The 21,928-nt window shown below is 37.6% G+C and overlaps 1 protein-coding gene across 7 annotated transcripts in view; it reads left to right on the top strand.

Annotated features, from left to right (window-relative positions):
* Positions 1–21,928, top strand: part of FCHO1 (FCH and mu domain containing endocytic adaptor 1) — a 70,657-nt gene that overhangs the window by 23,295 nt on the left and 25,434 nt on the right. For all 7 annotated transcript variants that reach the window (XM_072404715.1, XM_072404711.1, XM_072404710.1 and 4 more), the window contains 4 exons: positions 7,880–7,954; positions 8,046–8,187; positions 12,373–12,525; positions 13,743–13,847. In XM_072404715.1, coding sequence (XP_072260816.1) covers positions 7,880–7,954; positions 8,046–8,187; positions 12,373–12,525; positions 13,743–13,847 — 475 coding nt within the window. The remainder of the gene's footprint in view (positions 1–7,879; positions 7,955–8,045; positions 8,188–12,372; positions 12,526–13,742; positions 13,848–21,928) is intronic.

Genomic DNA, 21,928 nt, shown 5'->3' with positions numbered 1-21,928 from the left:
ACCACACACGGAGTCACCCACCGCACCACGCGATTCTGGTAAGTAATCGGTGGGTGGCTTATTTGCGGGGGGGGGCTTATTTTTCATTTTTACCTAAAAAGGGGGGCTGTCTTATTTGATGGCCCTGCCTTATCATCGGGGAAACACGGTAGTTTTTGTTGGACAGAGAAATGAGAGAGATTATATATGTATGGCCAGAAATGTAGACACATTACTATCACATCTGTATGAGCTTGTCAAACACCCTTTTCTAAATCCATGGCTGCTTATATGGAGTTGGTTCAGCTTTGTAACCGTAAGAGCTTCCACTTCTTTGGGAAGGCTTTCCAAATGATGTAAAACCTGCTCCTCTGGCCTTCATAATCCTGTAGACCCTACTGCACCCAGCAGGTAATGCTCTGATCTCCCCTAAATAGGTACAGTGCATCATAACTTTACCAGTTTTCAGGAAGTGTGGTAATATGCTATTTCTTTGTTGTTTATGTGGAGATAGTGTCAGGTGAAATGGATTTCTAAAGGGTCATCTCTTAAAGGTTGTCAATAGGAGCAGCAACTGCAAATTTTTCAGATGCATCATTTGGAAATTATACCTATGTTACCCCAAACTCACCCTAACGTCTAAGAGAGCAGTTGTGGCTTGATTTATAATATCTGGATTGACCATCACCCATCCAAGAATTAAACAAGGAGGCTCTGCAGGGCAGGTGCAAACGATGGAAATCCCACAGTGGAATTGGAGAGGACAAGGAAAGGGAGAATAGGCCGCTAATAATATTGTTATTGAAAAGGTCCTCCTCTGTTGCTTTCATAGCCAAGGAGCATAGGCTAAGTTCTTCCTGCTTCGGCCAAGTTCTTCCTTACCACATAAAATTGTCAGTTGAGAATTCTAGTAAGAGCTTCATCTCCGTGAATTCAGATTGTGCAAGAAAGAACCTAGTAGCCTATTGGGCAACATGAACAGAACTCTAGAAAGCGGTCACCAGCTGGTGGCTCGCAGCTCCAAGAGGGTGCACCAGCTAGAGCTGCAGACCATGTCTCCTGTATGGATCACAGGCTCAGAGCGGTGGGTGGTGTGTCTCTGGAGTGGGCGGGTTCTGGCAGCATGACTTCATTCTGGGGGAATTCAAATAGACATTTTGCTGGGAGAACATTTAAATTGGCACTACATTGATTATATGTGCATTCTAGACCAACATTCTATATGTTGTAAGGAGTTTTAAGTGCCTGTTTCTAAACAGTTCAAGATGGAAGTGATAAAAATATGTATAGTTTATTGTGTAGTACTTTAAAAACATATACCACAAAGGCCTACATTATGACATACATCACAATTGCAATAAACATTCCGTACACTACGTTGACCATTTACAATAATCTCATTTAATATTCTAGCATCCTTATCAGTTTACGTTCTAACGTCTGACGCGTTTCACACGTAGGCTTCCTCAGAAGAACAGAATATATCGAACACAGCAAATGTTTCTACCCCCCATGTATAAGATGCACTTTGTTTCGAAACATTTGTGGTCTAAAATCAGGGTGCGTCCTGTACAATGGTAGTTGATTTTTTTTACTTGCATGTACCGCTTTTTTACGCTTGTTGTTTTTGCGCGAATGGAATCCATAGATGAAGTCTTCTGACTCCAGTAGGAAGAGTGAAGAAACCTAGTATAGGAGAAGTTTGTAAAAAGATTCTAGGATAATGTGAAGATTGAAATCGTTGTCAAGACATTTAAGTATTGTGGCATTTCAAAGGCCATAGATGGAACTGAGAATGAAGCAATATATGAAGACCCTGATTCCTCATCAGACACAGATGAGGACAAGCTAAAGAACTATCATATGGATGAGAGTTTTGACAGTGATGAGGAGTTGTATGGATTCTAGGATGAATAAAACATCAGTTCAATATCTTTATGTAATAAAATTATTTTTTTCCAAATTTCGGATCCCAAAATAAAGGTGCGTCATATACATGGGAGTGTCCTATACATGGGGAAATACGGTATATGTTTCAAAAGCAGAAAAGGAAGATAAAGCAGAAAACATGAGAATTACAATGTCATTACATTTTTGTAAATAAACTTTGTATATTCAAAAGAGACAAAGAATACACCTACTTATTCAGGTATTTCAGTTTTCCAACTCCACTTATCTTCCAGAAATAATCAACTGTGTTTTTCCCACTACAAAAGTGTTAACATGTAGCACTTAAGTGTAGTTTTAGGTGCCTTGACTCCTCAATCCAGTTTAACACCACATTTCACCGTTGTGTAAAGTTAACAAACAAGGTTTAACCTGTGATTGTTTTTTTTAATTATGGGGGGGGGGTGAGAATTGAATTTTTTGTAAAAAATATTTTTGGATTTGATTTTGTTGAAAATATTTTTTTGATACTTGATTTTCTTTATTGCTTATTGCTGTGTTTTCATGTTGACTTTACTTTTTGTTTTCTGCTTTTTTGTGAGGATCAGATTTGTACCTACTACAAAATAAAATACTAATTTGTCAGTAATGGATCTATAGTAAGGTAAATTCAATTGATATCAATATCATCATGTGCAGATATATAATTTAATTAAATATAGATCTGATTAAATTTGTCAACTGGTATCTCAATATATAAGAAAAAAATGCACTTTCATTTAAATAAATATTATAATGATTTTCCTTTTTGTACTGGAAAGGGGCTGTTATCAGTTAACAGTCCCCTTTTATTCTATTAACCCCTAGTATGCTCTGATACTGGTACTGATGATAAGAGCATATAATGAGTGGATATGTAGTTTGTAGAATTGTAATGAACGGTTATTATTACACCGTATTTATATAGCACCATCATATTATGCAGCGCTGTACAAAGTCCATAGTCCTGTCACTAACTGTCCCTCAAAGGAGCTCACAATCTAATGTCCCTACCATGGTCATATGTGATTAATGTAGTCTAAGGTCAGTTGTTAGGGAGAAACCAATTAACCTAACTGCATGTTTTTGGGATGTGGTAGGAAACCGGAGAACCCGGAGGAAACCCATGCAGACACGGGGAGAACCTGCAAACTCCATGCAGATAATGTCCTGGCTGGGGATCGAACCTGGGACCTAGCGCTGCCGGAGTGCTAACCCCTGAGCCACCGTGCTGCCCCACGGTTTTTAACGGAAATAAAGCTGAGATATACGGCACTTCCTTTAAGAAGGATTGATTACATTTCTATGATTAACATGATTTATAGGTGGCCAGTGCTATGATTTTAGGCCAGCTTGGATTAAAAAAAATTACAGGTTCAACCTTGTTTGTTAACTTTACACCATGGTGAAAGGTGGTGTTAAACTGGATTGCGGGATCATGGCTTCTAAAACTACACTTAAAAGCTACGTGTTAACATTTGTCATATACACTGTTGTAGTGGAGAAAACACAATTGATTACTTCTTAAAGATGTGTGGAGTTGGAAAACTGAAATGCCTGAATAAGTAGGTGTATTCTTGGTCTCTGAGGTCTTTTTGAATATACAAAGTTTATTTACAAAAATATAATGACATTATTGTAATTCTCATTTTTTCTGCTTTGTCTACCTTTCCGCTTTTTTTATATTCCGAAATATATAGATACAATTGCTATGTTCAATATATTCTGTTGTCCTGTAGGAAGCCTACGTGTGAAATGCGTCAAGAACGCATCAAGTAAACTGATGAGGACGCTAGAATATTAAATGAGATTAATGTAAATGGTCAATGTAGTGGGTAGCACGGTGGCTCAGGGGTTAGCACTCTGGCCTTTGCAGCGCTAGGTCCTGGGTTCGAATCCCAGCCAGGACACTATCTGCATGGAGTTTGCATGTTCTCTCCGGGTACTCCGGTTTCCTCCCACATCCCAAAAACATGCAGTTAGGTTAATTGGCTTCCCCCTTAAATTGATCTTAGACTATATTAGTAACATATGACTATAGTAGGGACATTAGATTGTGAGCTCCTTAAGGGACAGTTAGTGACATGACTATGGACTTTGTACAGCGCTGCGTAATATGATGGCGCTATATAAATACTGTGTAGTAATAATAATAATAGTGTATGCAATGCTTATTGCAATTGTGATATGTCATAATGTAAGCCTTGTGGTATATATTTTTAACGTACTACACAATAAACTATACAAATTTTTATCACTTCTATCTTGGATTGTTTAGACCTAAAACACCTAAAAAAAATCCTAAAAAAAAAATACTTTTATATAGACTTTCCATATAGAAAGTTGGTCGCTCTGGGGGAAGTTTCTTCCCGTTTGAGTGACGCACAGCTCCCCGTGCGTGCGCATTCCGGAGTCTGTGAAATTAGTGATCTTTGACGTCCAAAAGGTTGGCGACCACTGCTCTAGGAAAGTATGTCCATTTTGTTAATCCTATCCAGGATTGTATGTCTGTTTTGATTTGTTACAAAACGGTGGTAAAGTTTCTAGAGTAAAGCTCTGGATCAGATCTAGTTAAATTAATTTGCAGGTGGTGAACCAAATACACAATTAGTAATTCAGAATTAAAAAAATGTATTTTTAAAATGGACAAGGTGCCAAACTCTCTCAATTCCACCATGGCATTAAGCATGGAGGTATTGGAATCAGCAACATAGAATAGTATATCAGCTTAGGCTGAGCAGTTTTGCCAATTGGAACGCCATGAATGTTGGGGAATGTTGGGCTCGCTCTAAGTAAACTTGCTACTATCGTTTACCCCGAACTTTGCATTGAACTCAATACAAAAAAGCTGTATTGAGTCCCATACAAAGAAATCTTTATATATTATATAAGCTACTGTACAGGTCCATTACATTATACACTTTTTTTTTTTTAATTTTTTTTGTTTTATAAAAAAAAAATGTATTATTAAGTTTATACAATTTTGGACGTATTTCGGTGAGTTATGCGGTAATTCGGTGAATTAAAAGTAATTATTGAGTAATTCGGTGAATTATAGCCACAATCTAAAATAAATTTTCATGCAAAAAATTTAACCCTTTTTGCATAGAAGTATGGAAGTTTGGAAAGAATTAGAACACCCGGCGTTCGCGTACGCGTCCCTCAGCGATTCCTGATGATGTCAGTGCATGCGCCCTTCGAGGGGGTCGTAGCGGAAAATTCAAATATTTTGTATTTGATTCAATACAAAGTCCTGTATCCAATTCAATACAAAATAATACAAAATATATTTATGTGGTTTTGTCTATAGGTATGTGACGTTGTTTTAAAATTTACCACACTAGGGAGGTGTTTTAGAAAAATATTACTATACAGTATACCGAAATATTGCATTTTTAGTATTTTTTATTTATTTATGTATTTTTGTTTAAGCTAATTTTTGTGTTTTTTTATTTAATTTTAATAAAAGTACATTTTTTTTTTTTTTTTTTTTTTTAACATGACATAACATGATTGTCTGTTTTAAACTTTTTTTTATATTCATATCTACTAGACCCTTGTTCGGACATATTTCTGTAAGTTACAGGTCTACAATTAAAAAAAAAAGTTTCATGAAAAACAGTATACCGCTTTTGGTACAGAAATCTAGACATCAGTGAAACGCCCAGGTGGTTAAATACCTTCTCCATAGCTGTAGATAGGTAAAAGGCAAGGAAGATTCTTTGGATTAGCTCGTGACCTCTGCATTACAAGTAGGGCAAAAATAGAATCATCTGTTGCTTTGTTGCATTTGATCATGGTATGCTGGTATTGATGCAGTTCACAGATAATGTCCCTTGTGTTGTCTGCTGTGCCAGTGTCCAGGGTTTTCAATGCCGTTGTTAAGGTTATTACCTAGAATGTGGCAAAGATACCAGTCAGCATGGGAAGCAAGTACCCAGGGAAGCCCATGATGTAGCTTTAAGCAGCATTTACTCTTTTCTGAAATGCTGAAGCTGATTCAAAAAAGAGTCTATGGTTAGGTTTTGTCGGGGGGATCTTTCTTTAAGGAGCTGTACGGCGTGATAAAGCTTATCTTTGGTAATCTCAATAGATTCTATCCCGTGGCCCAGCAGAGCAGTATCTGTTTTACATATATTAATCCCTTGGTAAAAGTTTTGTTTCATTCTGGAGATCTTTTACTTTAGATCAGGGGTGCCCACACTTTTTTGGCTTTTGAGCTACTTTTAAAATGATCAAATCAAAATGATCCACCAACAATAAAAACTTGGACTTATTAACTCCTGTGCGTGGTGAAGTTTATTTTGAGGCAGGGCTCTGTGATCTACTCACATTGCCTTTGTGATCTACCGGTAGATCGCAATCCACATATCGGGCACCCGTGCTCTAGATCAAGCACGGTGGGCAAAGCTCTTATAAAGTTGCAGATGTCCCAGTCTCACTTGATCACCCAGAGCTAAAATAACCAGGCTGGAAACATGGGTGCTTCAGTCTTCAGTGCCCTGTCTAAAGGTACTGTGCTGGCTTCAAAGTGGGTCCCATCTTGGATTGGGCTCCGGTTCTGAGCTCCAAAAAGGATATTTGTAGCACTCTTTTACGAATAACTAGAGATCATTATTGTAGGAAAGGGGTGTGCTTCCTACCTGACATAACACAGAATGGTACGGCTTGCTGAGCCTCAGAAAGTGCTTTAAGATCAACATAGGAGTGGGAAAGTGTTCACCCACCCGTGTCCAGGCCATGCTATTTTAGGACATTTTTCTTTGGATAGCTTGGCAGAAGAGTGTGACCGCTGTTGCCATTGCTATAAGAGTATAGTGCATGTGCAAGGTGACTTAACTTGATGGCTTCTGTAAGATTTCTAAGTGCTTAAACATTTTGCACTACAGCTGTGTGTCTACATTCTTCTAACAGGAGAAGCTGAATACAAAGGGGACTGGAAATAACTCCAAATAGGCTATGATTTTTATTAGGTGATGGGTTGTTTGTCAGTGTAGCTCTGTTTTTATTTGTTTGTTACTTTTAACCAAATGCTGGCAACTTTGCAGCTTCTGCTGGGTCTCTTTAAGAGCAGGTTTCCTGATCATTAAAAAGATATAATATGAAAAGCAGGGGTCATGGGGAAAGAGGAACAGTAGCTCTGACAGCTGTGTGAATCTAATTTTAATTTTGTCAGAAGTCAGCTTACCATGGATAACCTAGTCTAAGCATCCAAGTTGGTTTCAAGGGACTCAAGGATTCATTTGAACACTAAGGTTTAGTCTACACGGAGGTTTTCCTCAGTGTTTAAGCTGAAGCTTTTCAAGCTTATGTTTAAAGTCCCCATGCATTCCAATGAGCTAATCTACACCAGGACGTTTCCTTGAGGCACGCTTATGAGCTTTATCCTAAACGTTTCTTGCAACGTTTAAAAAAATAAAATGCTGGGTAAAGCTGGAAGATGCCCTAAAAAGTGAGTAAATGGTTCCATTGATTTCAATAGCATTTATAAAGCAGGTAAAACGCAAATGTGGGAAAACGCAAAAAAACGAAATTCATGAATTTGATACCTATGTGACTGCAATTACCATAGTTCTTAAGTTAGAAGCTTTGGCAGCTCAAAGTGCAGTTCCCCAGTGGTTGGAGCCAGAGAAGGTGCAAGATACAATCGAGTTTTTTGGGTTGATGCCGTCATTTTTTTTTTTTTTTTCCTGCTTGATCTGAACAAAATATATATATATATATATATACCATTTTCACGACAAGGTCCATATCGATAGATTCTATTATGGTGATATTTTGTGAACTAATATAAATTACAAGATATCAAACTTAAGCTTGTGTCATGATACATATTGTATGGCCAGATTTTTGACAACACTTGTTCTATACCAACACTTGTTCTATACCACATCCTCATTGTGGTATATAGTTAAAGTTATTTCTTAGTTATGTTAGAATGAGCCATTCCTTAACTTTAATGCTCAACTTCCAGGGCCACTGTTGAAGAAGCTTACTCAAAGTCTATGCAGAAACTGTCCAAGATGGTCAGCAGTGGAAGCCACCTGGGGTAAGTCAGGCATTTTAGACATTTTTGTCTGGAACGTGGTGTTTATATGACATTGACTGGGTGTTTTTTTTTTTTTTTTTCTTGTTTATAGGACATTCGCCCCAATGTGGGAGATGTTTCGGGTGTCTTCAGACAAGCTGGCTCTCTGTCATCTAGAACTAAGCAAGAAGCTGCATGATTTAATAAAAGAGATTATTCGATATGGTGAAGAGCAGGTCAAAGTTCATAAAAAGGTAAGTTTGTTGCTTTGCCAAGTTCTAGGTGGAACTTTTATAGAATTTTTTTTTAGGTGGAATTGCACCCATTTGTCCTCCTCAAAAATAGTATTGCAAATCCTGACTGTGTCTAGGTCCTAGTGTACCACAGTCTGTATATTCAAAGTGTTAGATGTAAATTTGAGCTCATTACTAATATATTATTTGCTGTTTTCCATGCTGGAATAATTGGCATCTATCAATGTGTCTGCCAAAACAGATGCTGTGCAAAACAAGACATGATAACCAAGTAATATGTTAAAGATCAGTTGCAGGAAGACCACTGGCGATATTGGTGATTAGTTATTGCCCCCTTTTTGGCCCTAGCTTCCAGAATTTAGTTCCTTTTTTAACTTAAATATACATTGTACAGCCTCAGAGACACCATTTGGAAAATAACCATATGCATAATTGCATTTGTTTCTGTAGGGGAAAAATTATATTCTTTTGAAATATTTTTTTTCTTTTTTGCCTATAGTATATGGTCAGCCATTCCAAGTTAGAAACAAGACAGAACTAGATGATGAGGGATACAATTTGAGCATTTATTGTTTTGATCCGATAAATTTGATATAAAATTTATCTCCAGGAACGCAGTTGAAATCACACTTTAAATTTAAATTTAAATGTAGACACAGGTCCAAACCAATCTCCTTTACCTGCTGTATTGTAGTAAACCTTAGAGATGGTTGTGTGAGAAAATCCCAGCTGCTCAGAAATACTCTGCCAGTGCTTCTGGCAGGAACAATTTAGTCACCTTTCTTCCCCATTCTGAGTCCGGTTGAACTTCAGTGGGTTATCTTGACAACATGCTTAAAAACATTGGGCCTTATTTACTAAAGCTTTCCAAGACTGGAGAAGATGGACTATCATGAGAGAACCTGGGTGATCCAGCAAACCTGCAATGGTTTAAAAAAAAAATAATAATTGGTATTGGTTAATAAACATTTTTAATGCCGAACCAGATTCATTCCAGGTTTGCTGCATCACCCTGGTTCTTCCTTGATAGTCTATCATCTTCAGTCATGGACAGCTTTAAAAAATCACGCTGGTTGAGTTGGTTCCATGTAATCGGCAAATTAGATATTTGATTTAACAAGCATTTGAACAGGTTTGCCTAACAGTGTCCAGTAAGTGTATGTGTAATACATTTTGTAAGTGAGGTCTCTAGAACTGCACACTATATTCTAAGTATGTTTTTAACTACAGTTCTTTATAAGGTGATCACTCTTACTCTGGCAGGGGATTATTTTTCTGAAAATGCATTATTTTGCATTTAGAAACATTAAGAAGCAGATTTCAATTCTTTGACCCATCTTTTAGGAATATAAAATCATCTTCCATCAAACTCCTCCAAGAATATCATCAGCCTTATTACAAAAAGACATAGTATGCTCACCAAACATTTAGTTATATCACTTACAGATTAAATGGAACAGCATGTAGTACTGAGCTTTGTGGCACACACCGCTAGTGACTGGTCTCTGTTCCAAACACTCCAAACTTCATTGTGGTAACTATTTAAGGATAAGGATCTATCCAGTTAAAGGGTGCAGTGTAGGCTTAAAAATGAGCTAAAATACTGTAACAATAGTTATACCACCTTGTGGTTCTTAAGTCATATACCCAAATTTAATTATCACTAGTGGCAATGGGTAAATATGGCTCACAAGATTTTCCTCACCTAAAACAATTGTTGGTAATCCAGCCAATACAGCTGTCTGGCAATGCTAATAACTCTTTCAGCCAACACTTAAGATTGTAGTTTCCCTGAGTTAGAAATTCTTTGTGCAGGGTGAGACTGTTAATATGGTTCTGTTACATTGTTGCACCAGTTGCAGTGTTTGTGTCATATGTTGGTGGCAGCCTCCATTGTTTCTTAATGCACCTCCAACTTTTAACCGCTCTTCCTCTATTCATAGAGCAGAAGTATGCTGCCTGTCCAATACTCATCTCTGCTACTGCCACTTGTAGTGATCACCAAGTATTATTTTTAGTGATAAATAAAGACTTACCGTATTTTTCGCCGTATAAGACGCACCCAATTTTAAAGGAGGAAAATCTAGAAAAAAAGTTTCTGAAAGATTATTCCCCTTCTGATCACTCATGTGCCATTCATACCGGTATTCCCCTTCTGATCACTCATGTGCCATTCAAATTCCCTTTCTGATCACTCTGTACCTTTCAAATTCCCTTTCTGATCACTCTGTCATTCAAACTCCCCTTCTGATCACTCTGTCATTGAAATTCCCCTTCTGATCACTCTGTGCTTTTTTTCTATTGTACGGCAGTTAGGACAGGGAACAGCAGGTGGCGCTGTGCCGGCTTCTTTCGCTTTGCTTTACAGACAGGAGAAAACACGATGCTGGCAGAGGAGAGATAAGAGAGACACGCTGCAGCCCCAGACACACGCAGGATCGGGTATCGGGTGAGTATAATATTTTAATTATTTTTTTTAACACATTTGTCGTATAGGACGCACTAACTTTTCCCCCTAAGTTTTGGGGAAGAAAAAGTGCGTCTTATATGGCAAAAAATACGGTAACTAAAGTACTCATGTGTGTCAGATAGCAATAGTGCAGAAAGCTTTTCAAGCATTAAAAGCCTTTAAAAATAAAACTCCCAGGTCTAATGCAAATATGGGACTAGTTCCAGATATAGCTGACAGCTGCTAAGTAGACTTTGTTGTAAATTACAGACAACTGGATACCTCTTGGTGCAGCACTGAAACCTCTTCAGCAATATAAATGAATTTGAATATAACAAACGTGCAATAACAAACAGAGAGAGCTTGATTAAAGTAAATGTAAAAGCCTTGCAATTGAATACCACAGTAAATGCACCTCAACCTTGCTAAGACACTAATTTGTTTATTTATATAACAATTTAAATTTTGTGTAGTGACCCTTCACACTACATACAAATTTACAAGGTGTATTACTGGGATCCTTTTCAGAGAGGGCTTAGGAAAATGGTATGTTACACTGTTTAAACAGGCCAAATTTTATAACACATGCTCTAATAAATGTTTGAGGGACTATGGGAACCAGATTTTTCAGCCCTTCTCAGATTTTCAGTGTGACTCCCTCTTCCAAACTAGCTACATTTAGAGACAATCTCCCCTAAATTCAGAATGGTTATTCTCCATATGCTTCTATCTGTCAAGCCCAACATTACTAGACTCTGGAGGAAACCATAGGTATTTAGCCACTTGGAGGTAATTCATGAGTGTAACCATCAATGTTCTTTGGAGGAAATCTTAGCTAAAATGAACAACTCCTATAATAAATCCTGTGCAGGGAGTTCCCTCTGGTGACAACACCCAAAATGAATGGTTTAGAGATCTATTCATTTTAATGGCTTTCCTTGTAGACTGGAATGCTGCTGCTGTTATTGTGTGGTCCTTTATTTTTTCTTCATCGTGTTTCTCTGTAATTACATTATCTACCAAGATTATTGATTTTCAGTTTTTTTATACTCTGTTTTATACTATGTTTTTATACTTTGTTATAACTTCACAAACTGAACCATGGCTGTATCTATATTACTTATGAAATCTTTGAATAATTATGGTCCTCAAATAAAGAACGAATAAATCTAAATGTTGGCTAAATATCTTTTGAGTGAATAATTTATTAAAGGTTATGTGACCACACGTAGGTTTCTCTCATTGATAACAGCTCCGTAAGGTGAGGGCAGAGACTCCTACTCATAGTAAAAGGGCTGAAGGGTAGCTTTCTGGACAATCACAGACATACTACTATAACCAATATGAATATATAGGTAACATGCTGAGGGACAAAATTTCTGAAAGGAAGTGGAACTGAAAAATGACAACACAAGCAGACATCAACGTGTGCACTGAATTCTGGTTATTTAGAACTCCATAGACCAAACCATTAGGAATGCCTAGTATGGCCCAAATACTTGTTCAAGGCACAGTTCCATTTAAATTTTTGTCTGTTTGAATTTAGTTTTAAGTTGAGTTTTAAAGATTCTTGTTTTCTATAAATGGCAGTAATATATACCCCAAACTTTAATTGTGTTGATCTTTTTAGTGTCTCAAAGATATATTCCCTATCATTAATATAGAAAAAAATATTTTACAATTTATATAGTGCTTTAGTGTAAAATTTGTTTTTTACTCTTTGAATAATATCGCAGGCCAAAGAGGAGATGTCTGGCACCTTGGAGGTCATTCAACTTCTTCAGTGTAGTTCACAGCTTCTTCAAAAATCCCGGGACAACTACTGCAGCAGATTTGCTGAACAGGAGCGTTTACGCAGGGAAGGCTCCCCACAGAAAGAGATGGACAAGGTGAGGGTAACAAAAAAAAAAATGGGTCCATCTCTTTAGAATTCTTTTTTTATGGAAACATGGAAGTGTTTGGACCTTTTGTACTGACAATCCTTTGAATCCCAGGTGATGACCTTTACAGAACCATAAAGGTCAAATTACACATTTTTATCACCTGGATCAGGTTCTTTATTTTCAAACTTACAGCTCAAAGTACATGACCTTTTTAAAACTAGATATCATGTATATGAATGCATTAGCTTTGTAAACTTGTGTGGTTTGAAAGATTGTAAAAAAAATGTAAACCATTAAAATGTAGAGATGGTGGGATAGTTCTAAATGAAGTTGACTCTGATCTGAGCTATTCTGACTTTGGAGTGAAACCTCCTTGATGATATACTAGCATGGGGATCATGTCTCCATTTTCTGTAGAAGTCTGCAGCTGGCATCAGAAAGAACATCAGTGCCTCTGGATCACTTGGTTAACAGTCACAATTTGTGGCTGCAAGAAAATTTGCAGGAAAATAAGCGGTGAAAGAAAATTATTTGTTGTAAACCAAGGGTTAACAAGGGGTTAACTGGGAACAAATTTTATTTTATTTATGACATTATATGCATATTGAAACTTATCACTTTGATCTGTAAATGTTTGAAACTCTAAGGCTAATTCAGACTAGTGGTTTTTACAAGCAGTACAAGTGTAGTTAACTCCATTTAGCTATTCCCTAAAAAGGTTAACACAGAAACAATGTCAGCTTGAGAAACAATGAGCGTGTTCATTTTTCCATTTTTCTTCAGGCATTTGCTTGCAATAGAATTTCTGCACCTTTTGTTTTTTGTGAATTTCTGCAACAAAATTGTGTTATTCCATGTAGGAAGTTAAAAAAAAAAAGGCACTGCTTTCAACAACAACTGCACAAGTTTATAAATGCCTAGAAAAAAGCCCAGCAGTCCTTTTATAGATGCTTAGAAGAAAGCTCAAAGGAGTTGTAACAGTGTTACCTTTCTGTCTCCCTTTCTTATATTTTCGACTACAACCGCAAAAAAAAGCTGTTTTTTTTTTTTTGCACCACAGAATTGCCGACAATTGCTGGGGCAAGAGCTGCAGCTGACCACCTTGTGCCTTGTGTATTTCGATGACCTTTATTTGGGTGTGTGTAGTTATGCCCAGTGCTCACAATTGGTTACACTACAAATGTTCTGTAGAAAATATTGTCTAATCACCTTTAATGTAACAGGCAGAACTAAAGACCAGGAAGGCTGCAGAGTCTTTGCGGGGCTCAGTGGAAAAATACAATGCTGTACGCAAAGAGTTTGAGGAGAAAATGCTGCAGTCTGCACAGGTCAGTCATATTTTTCTTTTAAATTTACAATAAACCTCGCTTGCTTGGTTAAAGTACAAAGTAAGGAAAAGTAACAAGCACTATAAGGTGTCATGGAATACCTTTTACATGTAACCCTGGCACCTGCATATCACTGATCCAAGTATTGTGATCAAGTGGGAGGTAAGAGTATGTTTATATAACATTTTGTTTGTTTTATACAAGATACTCTTGGTGGTCCTCACTATACATGTCTATCAAAAAAATACCTTTTATGGATGGGTTCTCTATTCTGTGTAAGTTTTTTTTTTTTTTTTTTTTTTTAAATGAGATTTAGTCTTCATGATCTAGGCTGTAGGAGCCTAGGCACTTATGATCTTTTTTTCTTTAGCGTTTTTAAATAAAATACATTATGCATACAATATGAAGGTTGTTTTGCATGCTAGAGAAAATATTATTATTACACAGTATTTATGTAGCGCCAACATATTACGCAGCGCTGTACATAGTCATGTCACTAGTTTTTTTTTTTTTCTCAGCAATGCTTTTTTTTTCTCAGCAAGTTGTACATCCTGTCTTTTCACATTAGTGTCATCCAGGAAACCACATGTCAGTACTGTGGTATGACATTACGGCATTACTGGTGTAGGAATGATGTGGAAACAGACTAGCTCAAATAATTCTAAGATATACAAATATAGCAATATCCCCACCCATCAATAAAAGTTTTAAAATGTATATGCTAATATAGTGTCTGTTTGGCTGAATATCTGTTTCAGTTAGGCTTTAACCACCTGAGCGTTACACTGAGGTCTAGATTTCTGTACCAAAAGTGATCCACTGTTTTTCATGAAATTTTTTTTTAAATTGTAGACCTGTAACTTACAGAAATATGTCCGAACAGGGGTTCTAGTAGATAATATGAATATAAAAAATGGGATGTACAAAATCTCGGGCTTAACCATCCTTGCGGTTTTTTTTTGCCCGAGCGAAGGTCGGGCTTAACTGCAAGGTGGTTAAACCCAGTGTGGGATTCCTCTATTTTAAACAAATCTGAAAAACCTATCAAGGAAACAAACATTGAAATCCCAATAATAAACTTATTTATATTCCGTAAATGCTGCCATAGTTTATGGTGCATATTTTTCAGAGTGTAATCCCACAACATTACATACATTTTCAGAAATTATTATAGATACCAGACATATTCAACTTTACTTTAACCCCCCAAGCGGTAATCCCGAATTTGACTCGGGGTGGATTTTCCATGCAAAAAGCGGTAATCCCGAGTCACAATCGGGGTCGCTAAAAAACAATAAAAATCACACTTATCTTGTTTCTTTGGCATCCTTCTCGTCCTTGTAGGTCCTCCGGCGGCATCCTCCTTCTTCACTCTCCCCCCGGCCTGTGCAGAGACGTTCCCTAGTAACATTGGTGCATGCATTGGTTCGTGCGGGAGGCGTGGCGTGAAAATTCAAATATTTTTGTATTGGATTCAATACAAAATAACTGCATTGAGTCCAATACAAAGAAATCTTTATAAAACATGCTCCTGTACAGTTATATTACGTTTCACAATTTTTTTTTTTTAAATCAGATTTTTGTGTTTTTTTTGATTAAAGTTTATTATTAAATGTAATAAATATTGGACATATTTCAGTGAGTTATGTCTAAAAATTATAAGCCTACAATGTAAAATAAATTTCCATGCAAAAAAATGTAACGCTTTTTGCATGACAATACGGACAGAATTAGAACTCTAGGGGGGTTAAACTACATTTACACTACTTTACATGGAACTCCATATATCTATCTCATATGGTGTATTATTTTGTAAAGTGAAAAGCTCCCATATTCAGCCATGCCCAACTCTAATTTAATAAATGATTCAAGTATGATTTTTTTACCTACATAATTTAGTGGCGTATGTTCCCCATGCATTGAATCTACCAGGAAGCAGATGTTCAAAGTAAAACTGGTATAAAACTTCTGATAGTTGATAGAAGAGAAAGTTCCCTTTGCCAACTGCAATCCCTCAGATCTTTGGAATCCTATTGAGATAATAGAGAAAAGTGCTGTGTGTAAGAAGCTACACAGACCTCACAAGACCATTTACCAAAATTGATCAGAGCAGGGAGAAAAAGGGCAACATAAAATGAGGGGGGAGTGGGGGGCGGGGTGCGGAGGAGAAAAGGGAGGAGGTGGGAGATAAATGATAATAGAATAGAAAGGATAGCTGAAAGGGGAAGAAAGACAGAAGGAAGGAGGGTGATAGAGAGAGTGGGATGGGGATATAGATATGGCCAGTTTAAAAACAGATCATGTATACAGTATAACTCGTGTTCTAAACAGCAACGTGAGTGGTCACCCATTGTCAGAGTAAAAAATATAACAAACTTTTGCTTGTGCTGGCTGCCCCTAACTCCATGTTAAAGGTGTATTTTCTAGCTGATAAAAAAGAGGTTATTAGTGTGGACTCAAATAGATGTCCTAGTGAAATGCAAGGTGCAAGAAAGGGTCGAGAGACTGGAGAGGAGAAAGGTCCCTTTAGCAATAATGTATGGAAAGATTGTCTTGTTACACACGACAACATGATGAGTGTAAACATTCTGAAATAACATGTAGACATTGAAGGAACCAATCAAGTCAAAGTTCTGAAGTAGGGCATAAGGTCCGGATCTGGTAAGCCAAGCTGAGAAATTCCAGTGGGCTATTGAGTGTAAGGATGTGTCTAAACTTTTTTAAGGAAAGGACATGTAGTGGCCAAGCTGCAGAAGAAAGTCTCATTTAGGATCAGGTGCCCATAACTACTAGAAGTGTAGCACAATGAACTTGGGACCCATTGTGTTATCTGGGGGCTATCAACTGCTGCTCTCCTTGGTGGTAAGGGGTTAAGGGCACACAATAAAGGGAGCAGGGGCAGGCAAAGAAAAGTGGCATGGCCAGTCATCCATTGGGATAAAGTCAATGTTGATAAATACAAAAAAGCCTGCCAAGTCTTAGGAGCATTAAAAGAATGCAGTCCCTGATTTCTACACAATCAAATAAAAAAGGAATCTTCAATGGCAAGTAGCTCTAGCCTGTCTTGTTTTGTCTGGTAGTGGTATCTGATGGCAACTCATTTTAAAAGATTTGCAGGGCCGCCTTCATAATAGCCGCTTTAATATTTTAGTGATGATCTCTTTACAGAACATCTTAAACATCTCATGATTTGAAGAGTATAGGGCAAGTGTTCAATGTACAGTAACAGTAACCGTACAAGCCAAGAAGCAGGGGTATCTTCCATAAGCTGGTTAACGTTACTCACAAACATATCCTACAGAGATTCTTCTCCACAGTCTTTAGGGATACCCGGCAACTGTATGTTATTCCAACATGACCTGTTTTCAAAGAAAATTAAGAGATGGAGAGACACCTGCCAGAACTTACCTCCTTTAACCACTCCCGTTTTCTCTGAAACTTTGGCTAAATCCTTTCATATCACGTATAGTTGCCTGGTAGGTGGCCTCCACTTAGTAATCAGGCCCTCAATGCCAGCTTTAGTAAGTAATGGCTTTAATAACATATAAAGTGCATTAGGCAGGAGGAGAAAAAATGTCTGGACTCACATTCAATTATATGTGGCGTGGAATCAAGCATTTCACCAGGCCTGTTTGGGTCCATAGTAAAGGAATCTGGAAGGTTCTGCTAAGTAACCATTTGCTCCTGGTAGTTGAGAAGATAAACCAAGCTGTCCTAGCATCTAGATTTATCAGCTCTGTTGGGAGCATGTATCATTGAATTACCTGCAACCAATTCGCTGCCCGATATAAGATTTCCTTGCCTATGCATATAAAAAAAATACAAAAACAAAAAAAAAATTTTTGTTTTGATGATGCTAAAGCTATGTACACACGTCAGATTTTTATCGCCCGATAATCGGCATCGGCCAATTATCGGGCGAAAATCTGCCGTGTGTACAGTCAGTGTCGTCCATCGTCTGGACGACCGACCTGCCGGATCCACGGACGATGGACGACAGCCGATCCTAATGAAAGGGAAGGGGAGAGCGCGCAGCAGGGTGCCGTTCCGTCGCTCTCCCCCTCCCCTCTCCATAGGGCATGAACGGTGCTGTATGTATAGCGCTCGTTCATGCATCGTGCACTCCCTTGTCGTTGGAAAGGATCGTGAAAGATCCTTTCCAACGACAAAAATTGCAAGTGTGTACGCAGCTTAAGACATTTTCAGATACCTAAAGTGTATGTATAGCCAGAACTTCTGTTATGTGACTGTTAAGCTAGGTACATTCATTTACCCTGTTTGACCACCATCTTTGAGACAGAAAATAATGAGAAATGTTTGAGAGGTGAAAGGAATTTATCTAATGGGGGATATGTGATTTGTTTAGAACTATTTAATAGTGGATTGTCCTTTTTAAAGACAAATAAAATTTCAATTACGCCTCAGAAACGGGGAAAAGAAGTTTCTTCTTTATATTATACCTAAAGTGCTGGATGCTTATTACAGTTTACGTTCTTATGGTTTTACCACATTACCCTTTAAACATTCTTTTGGTACTATTAGCATGCCTTTCCTAAATGTATCCACAAGAGGTCACTAGCTACACATGTAAATTTGATGCATTTACAGGCCCTAACATACAAGCTGCTATGTTTGACTTCCATTTAACCAATGAATGTTGAAAATCTTGAATATAATTTTTGAGATGATAGCATAAAAAAATTGATTAAAAAACCTTACAGCCATGTATAGTTATTTAGTTTTTTTTTTAGTTTATTTAGTTCAGAATGGTGGTTAAGGTTGTGGTTGGGTTACCATCACTTACAACCCTCAACAGCAGCCCCAATAGAGAATAAATGGGTGATAGTGAGCAGTTAAGTATGATCCATTGCCTCCCACTGTAAAATGTTTAGGGACCAGAGCAGAGGTGATTTTATTGTTCTTCACCATTCTGCAATCTAAATACCAAATTGGTCTAATCCTATTTGTTGGTTTTATGTTGTACTGTCTGCCTGTGTGCTGAGTGGATAAACCGGTTAAAGTGAATGAGGGCTTGTTTCTTTACGGTACAATAAGCAGGCTGCGAGTGGTGACAATACTGTATTCTTCAAAAACAGAAAAAGGGGTGATGTCTAAATCACAATTGTAGATGGACAAAGACACCAATCCTTTTCCTAATAAGACAGGTCAATCATGTGTATTTCAGATTTTTATTTAACTCGTTACCTTGTAACAGGTTGTTGTACAGGTTCCTCCCATGAATTAAAAAAGTTTTCTTCCACCCAATTGAAACAAAAAAAATTAGTTTTCTCTCATTTTACTGCTTACCAGGAGTTTCTTACCATGTACATTACAAGCAGCAACAGGTCTAAAACAGCCTGTCTCATTTCTTGACTGAAGGACGTCTTGCATCATCAAACCCTTTATTTCCTAGCCTCATTGTCCCAGGCCCACCTCTTTTTTTCTGAAGATTGTGGGTAGCATGCATGGTAATGCTTGGAAAGCTTACTTTTCCAGACTACATTTGTCAAGGCATAATTGTATAACTCCTCCCAAAGAATCAATCCACAGAGAAAAACTATGGCTATGAGTGCTGTGATGTGTACAGGACGTTATGTATTGCACCTTGATAACCCTCCCACCATTCATGATCTGCCTGAACTAAAAAGAAGCACAGAGACACATTACTGATGTTAATGGATCTAAAATAAAGTATGTAATGAAAACTGATAGATTTTTTTTGGAGAGTTAGAGAAATATACAATACAATACAAAACTTGTGCATGGAAAACTGTTCATATATCCATCAATATACATTATTGATGACACATCAAAGTCCTGAATCTAAGATAGTAGATGCAAATATCAGTACATCAGATTAACAATAAAAGTAACCACTCCCTCTCCCACTCCCCCATTTTTCGTATTCATAGAATAAAAATAAACATTTGAAATTATAACAGAACTAAGTGAAAGTGTGAAAAAAAACAAAATCCCTTTTAACTAAATACTAATAACTAAAGAAAGAAACCAGACACTTCGCTGTTGTAGTAGTCTCAACTAGGTGATGGAATGTGACAATTAGTTTGCAAATACAAGATATAAATAAAGTATTTTTTGTGTCTGCCTCCCTGTGTAGTTTAATGTTGACCTTTATCATTCATCAATCCTTAATGTGCTCCCAAGCCCTTTTGATCGTACCAGACCGTGTGACGAAAAAGTTTGATTACGTCCTGCAGTTGATTGGGTGATAATGTGTGTTTAAGATATGGCATCCATTTGCCGAAAAACTTTTGCGGTGAGTGTCTAAATGCTGTGTGGCCCCAGTCCTATCCATAATCATTAATGACTGAAGGTATTGTACAAGCTGCGTGATACTAGGAGGATTGGGTTCCAGCCACATCTTAAGGATACTTTTTTAGCTGCCAGGAGACATAGGTGTTTACATTTGGTAACTGGAACCTGTTTAACAGAAGTGGTAAGCGAACTCTCCACCATGTTGCCATGGAAAATTTCCAAATGTGGAGATAGTTGCCTAGTTTGCCCCGTAACCGACTTCATGAAGTCAAAAACTAACCTCCAATATGTAGAGACCTGAGGGCAATCCCATAGTGCATGTACATAGGCAAAGTACATTTGGGGCATGCAGTCAACCTGTTTAAAGTAGTTTGGGGTTTAATGTTTAGGTTGAAAGCATTATATGCCCCATGTATTATTTTAAATTGGACTTCCCTCCATTGTTAACTAACTATATTCTTACAAATACATGTCCATTTAGACTCAATCAGTTCCAGTGGATCAGAACAGGAACTGTTAAAAAACAAGGCCCAGTGACGCACAAAAAATAAGGAGGACTCCTTGTCTCAGCAGTATCCATTAACAAAGGGTAAATGTGGGATATTGAATGCTTGGATGATGCTGCACCCAATATTTGTAAAACTGGGGGTAGTAGTATAAAATTTAGCTGTATACCTGGTATTCCAAAAAAGGTATATTTCACCTGTAAATAATATAGGAAGTGGTGTGATGGGAGAACATATTTAATCCGCAAAATATTAAAGGACAATAAGTTTTTGGTATAATCCAATCCCTCTTTGTTATACCTCTTGGTTCCCACAACGCATATGCTTTGTACGCAGATTCCTGAGGAAGGCAAAGTGTGGTACGAATGGGTGCCACTGTTGTTGTCCCAATTCAGCAATAGTGTCCCTTGGAAGTAAATTGTCCCCTATCTGTCGGGGCACGGCCACAAATGGTGTGTTTACCAGTCACAGGAGATACCAGGGTTGTACTATTGGCGATTCCAATTTCACCACTGTGTAGTGCGATGTTCCGTGCCACCACTCTTTAACATGGTGTAGCAAACACGCCAGGTTGTATTTTCTCAAATCTGGGAAGCTACGCCCAGATTTTGTTTAGGACAGGAAAGTTTGATTCTGGATTTACTGGAGGTTTTGCCCTGCCATAGGATAGTTACAAAAGCCGAAAAAAGAGAAATGACAGGGTTTGCTTCGGGTACAGCAACCTTGCAAAGCTTATCATTTTGATCAGGTGTCAGTGACCCATTAAAGACAGAGGCAGGTTTTTCCAGTGAGCCAGTTCAGACACAATTTTGGTTTTGAGTGGGGCATTAGGTCTGTACATATATGGGACACTTCGTGATACCTGTACTCCAAATAGGTCAAATAGTTTTTAGCACTTTTAATACCTAGTCTGTCAATACCCACTAGTACTTCTAAAGGCGGGGTTGATTGGAGACACAATATTTCACTTTTGTTATAATTTATTCGAAAGCCAGAGAACGAGCCATAATGTTGAATATGTTTAAGGATTGTTGGCAGATCCTTAGTCGGGTCTCTGAGAAACAACATAATGTCATCAACAAACATTGTCAGTCTTATTTGTTTTCACTGTATCTCAATTCCATTAAACACCTTACAATCATGGAATGATTTTGCTAATGGCTGTATGGCCAGGTTGAATAAAAGTGGGGACAGTGGACATCCCTGACGCGTCCCTCTACCTAGGGGAAATGCTTCTGATAGCACCTCTTCTACCTGGATTTGTGCCATTGGATTAGAATACATGTAATTTTAAAAATG

The sequence above is a fragment of the Pyxicephalus adspersus genome, chromosome 3 (assembly GCF_032062135.1).
Source record: "Pyxicephalus adspersus chromosome 3, UCB_Pads_2.0, whole genome shotgun sequence".
Lineage (NCBI taxonomy): Eukaryota > Metazoa > Chordata > Amphibia > Anura > Pyxicephalidae > Pyxicephalus > Pyxicephalus adspersus.
The sequence above is the reverse complement of the archived record's forward strand: the minus strand, read 5'-3'. Positions and strand labels throughout refer to the sequence as shown.